Genomic DNA, 11,691 nt, shown 5'->3' on the forward strand with positions numbered 1-11,691 from the left:
GCCTAAAATTTAACATTTATGCTCAATGCAATAGAACCATTAGGTTGCTTAAAGGAGAACTGTAGTGAGAGGTATATGGAGGCTGCCATATTGATTTCCTTTTAAGCTATACCAGTTGCCTGGCAGCCCTGCTGATCTATTTGGCTGCAGTAGTGTGAATCACACCAGAAACAAGCATGCAGCTAATCTTGTCAGATCTTACAAAAATGTCAAACACCAGATCATACCATAGCTGGGAATCAAACCCAGATCTCACTGTGTGGTGGGCACGTCACCCTAAGCACTGTACCACTACAGAAGTAAGTGAAGCTAGCCTAAAATTTAACATTTATGCTCAATGCAATAGAACCATTAGGTTGCTTAAAGGAGAACTGTAGTGAAAGGTATATGGAGGCTACCATATTGATTTCCTTTTAAGCAATACCAGTTACCTGGCTATCCTGCAGATCCTCTGCCTCCAATACTTTTAGCCCTAGACCCTGAACAAGCATGCAGCAGATCTGGTGTTTGACATTTTTGTAAGATCTGACAAGATTAGCTGCATGCTTGTTTCTGGTGTGATTCACACTACAGTGGCTGGATAGTGTACTGGTTAAGGGCTCTGCCTTTGACATGGGAGACCAGGGTTTGAATGCTGGCTAGGTCAAGTACCAATTCAGTAAGGAGTTCAAGGCAAGACTCCCTAACACTGCAGGGTGGCCTCTTGAGCGCGTCCCTGTGGCTGCAGCTCTTGAGCGCTTTGAGTCCGACAGGAGAAAAGTGCTATACAAATGTTTGGATTATTATTATTATTATTATTATTACTGCAGCCAAATAGATCAGCAGGGCTGCCAGGCAACTGGTATAGCTTAAAAGGAAATCAATATGGCAGCCTCCATATACCTCTCACTACAGTTCTCCTTTAAGCAACCTAATGGTTCTATTGCGTTGAGCATAAATGGTACATTTTAGGCTAGCTTCACTTACTACTGTAGTGGTACAGTGCTTAGGGTGACGTGCCCACCACAGAGTGAGATCTGGGTTTGATTCCCGGCTATGGTATGATGTATACTGGTTTTTAAAATAGTATAATTCCCTGGCAGAAGAGACCCTCCTCCCGGAGGGAGGGAGGAGGTGGGAGGCCAATTAAAATCTCCCTAGCAGAGTGTGTAGCAGCTGTTCCATAACTAATTAGTGTAGGCAGACAACTGAGTCAAATGGTATAAAGGGACCTAGCTTGAAGGGCGGGTTCTCAAGCAGTGTGTTTGACAATAACATGTCTGCTGACAGTGAAATGGAGGCTAAAAATTTTGCTCAATACAGCATTATGGGGCGAATCGAACTTCCGCAAAAGTTCGCCTGATGCAGGCGAACGCGAACCCCCAAAGTTCGCCTGGAACCGTTCGGCCCATCTCTAATTGCAAGTATACTGTTACTTTACCTCAGTGGCGGATCCATGAAATTTTTTTAGGGGGTGCTATGCAGGTGCTGGACCAATTGCCGGGGGAGCTGACAAAAAATGGGTGTGGCTACAACCTGCGGCGAAAAAATGGGCGTGGTCATGACCGGATGAGGGCGGGGCTAACTTTAATTTAAAGTGAACCCAGGGTGAGAGTGATATGGTGGCTGCCATATTTATTTCCTTTTAAACAATACTAGTTGCCTGGCAGCCCTGCTGATCTATTTGGCTGTAGTAGTGAACTGAATTACACCAGAAACAAGCCATGCAGCTAATCTTGTCAGTTCTGACAATATTGTCAGAAACCCCTGACCTGCTGCATGCTTGTTCAGGGTCTATGGTTGAAAGAATAAGAGGCAGAGGACCAGCACGGCAGCCAGGCAACTGGTATTGCTTAAAGGGAGATAAATATGGCAGCCTCAATATTATTCTCACCTCGGGTTCCCTTTAAAAGTGCAACGCAAAGACAGAGGGCCCAAGTTTTGGTGACCCTTTTCCCAGAAAATTCACATAATTGTGCAGGTTTTCTCAAGAAAATACACGTAATGTGAGCAGATTTTAACAAAAAACGTCCAATGACCCCAATATGCACAATCGTTATCAGATATGGCTCCAATATGCACAATCGGTAGCAGATATGACCCCAATATGCACAATCGGTAGCAGATATGACCCCAATATGCACAATCGGTAGCAGATATGACCCCAATATGCACAATCGGTAGCAGATATGACCCCAATATGCACAATCGGTAGCAGATATGACCCCAATATGCACAATCGGTAGCAGATATGACCCCAATATGCACAATCGGTAGCAGATATGACCCCAATATGCACAATCGGTAGCAGATATGACTCCAATATGCACAATCCGTAGCAGATATGACCCCAATATGCACAATCGGTAGCAGAAATGACCCCAATATGCACAATCGGTAGCAGAAATGACCCCAATATGCACAATCGGTAGCAGAAATGACCCCAATATGCACAATCGGTAGCAGAAATGACCCCAATATGCACAATCGGTAGCAGAAATGACCCCAATATGCACAATCCGTAGCAGATATGACCCCAATATGCACAATCCGTAGCAGATATGACCCCAATATGCACAATCCGTAGCAGATATGACCCCAATATGCACAATCCGTAGCAGATATGACCCCAATATGCACAATCCGTAGCAGATATGACCCCAATATGCACAATCCGTAGCAGATATGACCCCAATATGCACAATCAGCATCACCTGAAAAGGAAAAGAAAAACCCATTTACTCACCTACAGCCAGAAGACCTTCTTTCCCGACCTTCTTTCCCGATCTCCTGTCCCGAGTCCCGACCTCATTGTGGCGCGCAGCGCCCGCGCGCCCACGATCCTCTTCCTTCCCGACGTCACGACGAGACTTCCTGCCTGCATGCAGAGAGTAGGGCTACGGGAAAATGGCCGCCCGAAGCCATGCACTGCAGACTCGAAGTCTGCAGAACAGGGCTCCGGGCGGCCATCTTACCGTAGCCCTGCTCTGCTGCTTCGGGCTGCCGCTGTGAACTGACTTGGCATCTTTTAGACGCCTGAAGTCAGTTCACTCCAGGGGGTGCTTTGGGGGTGCTTGGACAATTCTAGGGGGTGCTCGAGCACCCCCTTGCACCCCCCTGGCGCCGCCCCTGCTTTACCTATTGCTGAAGCTTACTATCATGCTGTGCAAAAAACGCTTTGCTGCTTTGGAACAACTTATGAAGTGAAGTTTTTGTGACATTGCTAATCGCAAGTATATAGTCACCTACCCACTGCTGAAGTTATCAGTCCTGCTGAAAAAACGCTTTGCCCAATAAGTTTGTTCATATTTGGACTGGAGACACGGAGGAATTCAGAGTCAGCTCTGCCGGCCAAATATATACATACAAACTTATGTGTTCATCTATGGACTTCATCCCTCATAGAGCGAGGCAGCTGCTGAATGTCTGTTGTGGCATGTATGACTGCATGAGAGATTAGCAGGTGGTTGCTTGACTGCAGTGACAAATTGAGTCTGCATGACCGCCGTCCCTGTAAGCAAGTAAAGCCATTTACAAAAAGCAGTGATTTGATGGCCCCTAGGTGGTTTTAATTGATTTATCTTTCTGCGCAGAAAAATATTATTTTAGAGATTTGTACTGTTTTGGCTCTTAGATAATTGATGACATGGAGGTTATAATTGTGCAATAAACTTTTCACTACTAGATCACTAAAAGAGATGTGCATAGACCAATTTCTCATAGTTGTTTTGATATCTAGTAATCACGGTGGCACTAAGTTTGCGATCCTATGAGTAGTACATGACTGTGTAAAGTAGCACTTAGTATATATCAGTTGACCAGATATTCGTGACATTTTCTTTGAAAACCTTTGTGAATGTAGGAGTTGTCCTTCATGTCTAAGTTTACATTTAGCATGCCTCATGCACTGTCTTATATTTCCGAGACTGGAGCAAGTAATAAATGAGGCAGATAAGTAAACATTATCAAGCACAATTGTTTAAATGTACCCTCTCCCTATTATTAGTGAAGCTGAAGTTTAAAAATTGTTTAAGAATTGTTTTTGTTTGTTTTTTTACAAACAGCCATCTGTCTTAGAGACAAATTCCGTACCTAGTTTGGAGGACACCAGGCAAGATGGAGAACGGCTCCTCCACCAGCTTTGTGCTCCTTGGACTAGCTGAGATGGAAAGTCTCAGACATTTTTATTGTCCTATATTCACTGTCATCTATTTGTGTATTTTGGGTTTGAGTATTCTTATCCTGTCTGTGGTGGTGACTGACCACAGTCTTCATGAGCCCATGTATGTTTTCATCTGTAATCTGGTACTCAACGGTGTTTTTGGCAGCTCCTCATTTTTCCCAAAGTTGTTGACGGACCTTTGGACCTCTTCAGAGACCATCTCCCGTGACAAGTGCCTGGCCCAGTCTATGTGTATTATGGTCTATGGCTTCTGTGAAGTCATGACCTTTACCGTCATGGCATATGACCGGTATTTGGCTGTGTGTCACCCGCTGCACTACGTCAACTTGATGACCAACGCAAAGGCCGTTAAACTTGCTGTTGAGTGTTTTTTTGTCTCCTTCATATTAAATTTGATTGGTGTGCTCTTAACGATGAGACTTCCTCTTTGTGGAACACAAATCAAGAACATTTTCTGTGATAATATGGCGATTTTTATCCTGGCCTGCTCAGACACTTCAGTAAATAATATATATGGAACAGTGTGTACCATCGTTCTTTTAATTAATGCACTGTTGACCATTGCCTTCACATACGTGCGGATCTATATCGTCTGCCTCAGATTATCCCCGGAGTCACGTCACAAGGCGTTGCACACCCTCCTTACACACTTGATCAATTTTTCTGTGTTCCTCGTTGGCTTCATATTTATTTTTATCCGCTATAGACTGGGTGCCAAAACCTTACCAGCCAGTGCCCACATTTTGCTCTCCATACCCTCTTTTTTGTTCCCTCCGTTGGTCAACCCTCTGGTTTTCGGGATAAGAACAAAGGCTCTGAAATCCAGAATGGTTTACCGCCTGAAAACATGGACTCGAATCCACAACCGCTTCACCGTCTAACAATACTAAAGAAGAACCCGGGGCACACAAAGAAAGCAAATATTCATGTAAGTGACACACCATCAAGCAAGAACTTATCCTCACTTGTTTCTTATTCGTTTCACAAGATTTTTCTAGTGATACAGTATTATCTTAATCCAACATTTCGGAGTCACCACGGACCCCTGTTTCAAGGTATACAATCCTCAGCCCTGTAGTGCAATAAGCAAATAGCGCAACTGTTTCCACTGATTACATCATTTTACATCAATACATCGATTAATTGTGTATATCGACAGAGTCTACCAGGCAACACAATATTTTTTAGATGGTGACCTAATTTTGGGTGGATGGGAATGCGATGACAAATATCTTTCTGACTGTACATTTATATGTGTTCATGGGCGTTGTTGCTTGTCTTTGCTTGGACTACTGCTCCCTGCTCATTTGTCTGTTTTGCACTGTTTGGTTTTTGGGTTTTCAATCTTTTAGTCTTTATAGATTGTGTTTTTATGCGTGCCCTACAGCACAGGTGTGGAACTCCAGGCCTGGAGGGCCAGATCCATGCCAGCGTTTAGGATGGACTGAGAAAAAGAGAACTGTGTTCTACCTCGCCTTTCCTGATTTAGACCCATCAATTAATTTAAGCTGTGTCAAAAATGTGTGAGGACCACAGGACCCTCGAAGGACCGGTTTGACATCCCTGCCTTACAGGGATAATGTTTATATACCTTGATAAAGGGTTCCATGGTGACTCTGAAATGTTGGACTGAGACTGAATGCGTAAATAAAGGATTGAAGAAATATTTTCCCAATTGGATTTACTTTTATATTGTTGGGTGGAGCCATATGTCTTCATTATGAGCATCTGAGGAAACGACAATAAATGGTTTTAAAGGACACCTGAGGTGAGAGGGATATGGAGGCTGCCATATTTATTTCCTTTTACACAGTACCAGTTGCCTGAATGTCCTCCTGATCCTGTGTCTCTAACACTTTTAGCCATACACCGTGAAACAAGCATTCAGCAGATCAGGTACTCTGGCCCAGTTTTTACTGGATTAGCCATATGCCTGTTCCAGGGTTTGACTCAGACACTGCTTATGACAGAAGATCAACAGGGCTGCCAGGCAACTGGCATTGTTTACAAGGAAATAAGTACGGTAGTCTCCATATCACCTCAGTTTCCCTTTAAGTTATTACCAATTTTCAGGGTTTTGTTTTTCTTTTTTTGGACCACTAATGCGAAAAATTTTAAAATGTAAATTACATGTAAACTCTTACAAATAAGAAGAAGGTTTCTTTTAGAGTAAAATGAGCCATAACTTCTTACTTTTCTCCTATGTTGCTGTCACTTACAGTAATTAGTAAAAATCTGACGGAACCGAACAGTATTTAATTTATTCTTTACAATAGCAATTCCTGGAAAGGATTTATACAAAGATGCAGGCCAACCCCATACCTATTTGAATACTATTCTGTCAGCTGGACTGAGCAACTACCGTTTACTAAGTGCTTTTGAAAATAAAGAAAACCCTCCCTTGAGGAAATGGACTAGTCCATAACCTGTCAGTTCTGTCAGATTTCTACCACCTAGTGTAAGTGACAGCAACATAGGAGAAAAGTTATTTATAGCACTTTTTTACTATGAGTGAAATATACTTTTTATTTATGTGTTTTCATGTATTTTAAATGTTACTGTTTTTCGTGATAGTGGCCCTTTAAAGGGTACCCAAAGTCAATGGGAAAATCCAATTTACCTTATTTGGGGCTTCTACCGGCCCCCTGCAAGCGCCCTGTGCCTGCGCCGGGACACACCGTTTCTTCGATCCCCCGCAGCGAGCCAGATTTGTTTTCGGCGACTCAGCCCACTGCCCCTGCGTGGCCGCATGCATCCTGGTTCAGGCTCCCGTCGCTGTGAGCATTCTGCGCATGCACAGTATGAGATTTTCTCATGCTGCGTGATCGAGGTCGCACGCGGCCAGGGCCATGCAGGCGCAGTGGGCTGAGTTGCTGAAATCTGGCTCGCTGCGGGGGATCAGAGGATCGGTGTGCCATGGCGCAGGCACACAGGGCCGGTTCAAGGAGGCCTGTGGCCCCGGGGAAAACTTCAGTGTTGAGGTCCCCTGCCCCCCCATTACCCCTTTGCTCCCCGGGGCCCTGCTGCAATTACATTAGCAGCCATAATTACCTTATCCCCGTCGGGTGAGCGAGCGGGCAGCGGCTGCACTAGGAGACATGCTGTCTCCCTCCCACTCTATGATCCAGCACGTGAGCGAGCGGGCAGCGGCTGCACTAGGAGACATGCTGTCTCCCTCCCACTCTATGACCCAGCACGTGAGAGAGCGGGCAGCAGCTGCACTAAGAGACATGCTGTCTCCCTCCCACTCTATGACCCAGCGCGTGAGCGAGCGGGCAGCGGCTGCACTAAGAGACATGCTGTCTCCCTCCCACTCTATGACCCAGCACGTGAGCGAGCGGGCAGCGGCTGCACTAGGAGACATGCTGTCTCCCTCCCACTCTATGACCCAGCGCGTGAGCGAGCGGGCAGCGGCTGCACTAGGAGACATGCTGTCTCCCTCCCACTCTATGACTCAGTGCGTGAGCGAGCGGGAAGCGGCTGCACTAGAAGACACGCTGTCTCCCTCCCACTCTATGACCCAGCGCGTCATGTGTAAACACGCGCTAGTTCATAGAGTGGGAGGGAGACAGCATGTCTTCTAGTGCAGCCGCTTCCCGCTCGCTTACCCGACGGAGATAAGGTAATTATCGCTGCTAATGTAATTGCAGCAGGGCCCCGTGGAGCAGTGTGAGCAGAAGAAAATATCGCAGGGTCGGCTCTGCTGGGGCCCGAGAAGAGGTCGGGGCCCCGGGGCAAATGCCCCTTTTGCCTCTATGGTAGCGCCGGCCCTGCAGGCACAGGGCGGCTGCAGGGGGCCGGTAGAAGCCCCAGGTAAGTAAGACTTTAGGTTTCCTTTAAAACTCTACATCATTTTGCAGAGGAGGATGAGGGAGGCTGTGGCATGAGGACAGTGATACCTGCTTGTGGTTCAGCAATATACAGTAAGAGACATATTGTATGGGTAAAGAAAGGTTGCCACATTAACACAGCAGCTTCTGTCTTCATGAATAGAGATGGCTCGAACCTCCGATTTTTGGTTCGCGGACCTCGAACTCGAACTTCCGAAAAAGTTTGCGAACCTGCGAACTTTTCGAACCGCAATAGACTTCAATGGGCAGGCGAGCTTGAAAAACTACAAACACTGTTTCTGGCCACAAAAGTGATGGAAAAGATCTTTCAAGGGGTCTAATACCTGGAGGGGAACATGGCGGAGTGGGATACATGCCAAAAGTCCCGGGGGAAAAAAATCAGGATTTGACACATAGCAGGGTTATAATACCTAAGGCTGCTTTCACAGTGCGACATAAAGTCACACGTTATAAAAAGTAATAACGCAGACTAACGCACAGCAACACAAAGTCTGTGCGACATTCACAGTGCTCATGTTGCGTTGTGTGTAACGTGTAGCAATATGTAGGAAGTGCTGCATGCTGTGCGTTATAAGCGTTATTAGCTGCGTTAGACTGTTTGCACATGCTCATTTTGTTTTTTAAATGTGACACATGCGCCGTTTTCGTTCCATCAGTATGCAAGGAAAACGGCGCACCAAGAGACGCATAATGCAGTTTAAAATAACGTCCAACTTCAAAACCAACATGCGTTGTGTTAGGGGCACGTTGTGCGACTTTAACGTCGCATGAAACGCAACGCCCCACTGTGAAAGAGGCCTAAAAGGCAGAAATCACATTACATTGCTAAATTGGAGGCCTAAAGTGCTTGAAAACATCTTGCGTGTGTATACATGGATCAGCAGGTAGTGTAATTAGAGTTCTGCTTCACACTGACAGACCAAACTCACTGTGTAACGCACCGCAAACAGCTGTTTGTGTAGTGACTGCCGTGCTGGACTGGTGCGCACCATGGCGAGAGTGCAGGCGATGGCAGTTTTCCAGCCCATATGGTCAGGCTGAAGTAGCTCAATGACAGAACAACAGTGACTGTCCAGCTGATCAAATTTGGTCTGTCTACAATGAAGCAACGACCTTATTATGTTGGGTGTGCCCCCCCAACACACTCATATAGGTCATTGCTTCATTGTGATACGCAAGCCCCTTCACCGAGCCAAGGTAACAATCACGAAGGGGAATTGACACATGTACATGACTTTTGTTTTGTTGTTGCAGCCACAGTGCAGCCAGAAAAATTATTATTATGTTTGGTAGCAGCCGCTGCTAGCAGCAGCACCCATAAAAAATTCAGGAATCCGCCTGGAGTCCTGGACCCTGTTGGTGGTGGCGGAGAAGGCAGTCAATCGGCCTGCAGGCAGAGATGCTGTGTGGGGACTGACTTAGTCTTGGGGCGGGCAGTCACACGGCGTGCAGGCAGAGATGCTGTGTGTGCGGACTGACTTAGTCTTCGGGCAGGCAGTACCCCTCCGGGATCCATGCCTCATTCATTTTGATAAAGGTGAGGTACTGAACACTTTTTTGACCTGACTGCTGGTGGTATAATACAATATGCAGTTACACAGGTGCAGGGAAAAGTTATGCACTGACTGCTGCTATAATACAATGTGCAGTTACACAGGTGCATTGAAAAGGTATGCATTGACTGCTGGTATAATACAATTGTGCAGTCACACAGGTGCAGGGAAAAGGTATGCACTGACTGCTGCTATAATACAATTGTGCAGTCACACAGGTGCAAGGAAAAGGTATGCACTGACTGCTGCTATAGTACAATTGTGCAGTCACACAGGTGCAGGGAAAAGGTATGCAGTGACTGCTGCTATAATGCAATTGTGCAGTCACACAGGTGCAGGGAAAAGGTATGCACTGACTGGTGGTGGTATTGTATAATACAAAGTGCAGTCACACAGAGGCAGTGAAAGGTATGCACTGAATGTGCTGGGCCTGGCACAGTACAGCAATTAGCAAGGGCCAGCTGCGACAGACAGGGCTGTATATGCAGTGTCAGTGGCACACACGCATGCACACACACGCACACGCACACACGAAGAACATTAGCTCTCAAAAGAGCTGTTTTGGGGTGCTTTTCATCAACAAATATCAGCAAGGAGCAAGCTAACAGACCTCCTTTCTCCGAACTCGCTAAGTGTTCACGGTTCACTGCGAACTCGAACTAACTAAGTTAGCGCAAACAAGTTCTCCGGCGAAACATTCGGGCCATCTCTAATCATGAATATTATATACGTTATAATGAAAAACTAAAAAATGTAGTTAACAAAAAACAAACATCAGCTACGGTACGTGAGCTTGAGTCCCGTACTTTAACGTTACATTTATCTGACCCCACCCACAATCTGTTGTGACCACACCCACTTTTCATTACAGTTTATTTAGTAACAGCTCCAGTCAAGTAAAAAGCATTAAGTGGCAACAATGTTTTCTGTTTTTACCTATACGGAGCTACGGTTTAATAAGCAGCTATAAATAAGTGAACAGTGATGAGCGAAAATGCTAATATTCTTTTTGCCTTATTTTCGTGAAAATAAGTACAATTTTTGCTTCAGCAAGCAAAAATTTGCCCGAATATTTTAGCTTTTTTTTTTCGCCTAATAGCTGCCAACTTTCCTGGTTAATAGCACAGCCCCCCTTACCAGCTAGAATCACCAAATTTGCAGGATATGTTTGGAAGAACAGTGGGTACAAGAGGAAAAAAAAAGTTTTCAAAAATACCTTATAGTTTTGGAGAAAATCGATTTTACAGTTACAATAGGAAAAAAGTATACATTAACCTCCTTAGCGGTAACCCCTTGCTGGACACGGGGTAAGTCGTGCAGGAGGATTTCTCAGGCCCCGCTGGGCCGATTTGCATAATTTTTTTTTATACACGCAGCTAGCACTTTGCTAGCTGCGTGTTACTTACGATCGCCGCCGCTCCGCGCCGATTCGCCGCTACCCGCCGCATCAGAGGGTGCCCCCCCGAGACCCGTGCGCTACCTGGCCAATCAGTGCCAGGCAGCGCTGAGGGGTGGATTGGGACTCCCTCTGACGTCACGACGTCGGTGACGTCATCGCACCCGTCGCCATGGGGACGGCGGAAGCCCTCATGGAAATCCCGTTCAGAGCGGGATTTCCGGATGGGCATACGCACCGGCGGCGATTGGTGAGTACGGGGGGACGCTAGGCTAGCTACATGCTAAAATAAATAAATAAATAAAAAAATAAAAAGGAGGTTAAAAAAAAAACAAAAACTTGCGGCCGCGGGAATAATACCGCCAGGGAGGTTAAAATGCGGTAAATGACAGATAATGTAGCAACGTAACAGTAGTGTAAATTTACATATATCAAAAGAAAAAGCAGTGAATTTCATGTTGGGGTTTCCAGGGGGTCCACACTAGGGATGTTGCGAACTTGACATTTTTGGTATTCGCGAACCAGCAAACCGTGCGAACCACCATTGACTTCAACAGGCAACCGCATTTTAAAACCTGGAGGGACTGTTTCACACAAAAGTGGTGGAAAAGTACCTGGACCATGGCCTGCCAGAGGGGTATCCATGGCAAAAGTCCCACCAAAAATAACGTAGTTGACGCTGAGTCATGTTTTAATCTCTAATAGGCTGAAATCACATTACATTCCTAA

At 45.8% G+C, this 11,691-nt stretch overlaps 1 protein-coding gene across 1 annotated transcript; it reads left to right on the plus strand.

Annotated features, from left to right (window-relative positions):
- The first annotated feature begins 4,095 nt into the window (after positions 1 to 4,095).
- LOC137544732 (olfactory receptor 52D1-like) lies at positions 4,096 to 5,043 on the plus strand. Its single transcript, XM_068265823.1, has one exon. It carries the CDS (start codon positions 4,096 to 4,098, stop codon positions 5,041 to 5,043), a length of 948 nt encoding a protein of 315 aa, XP_068121924.1.
- Positions 5,044 to 11,691: the final 6,648 nt, after the last annotated feature.

This window comes from Hyperolius riggenbachi, chromosome 2 (genome assembly GCF_040937935.1).
Source record: "Hyperolius riggenbachi isolate aHypRig1 chromosome 2, aHypRig1.pri, whole genome shotgun sequence".
In the NCBI taxonomy this organism is placed as follows: domain Eukaryota; kingdom Metazoa; phylum Chordata; class Amphibia; order Anura; family Hyperoliidae; genus Hyperolius; species Hyperolius riggenbachi.

Excerpts from the sequence above, each read along its gene's own strand:
- LOC137544732 (XM_068265823.1), top strand. The coding sequence starts at position 4,096 with ATGGAGAACGGCTCCTCCACCAGCTTTGTGCTCCTTGGACTAGCTGAG.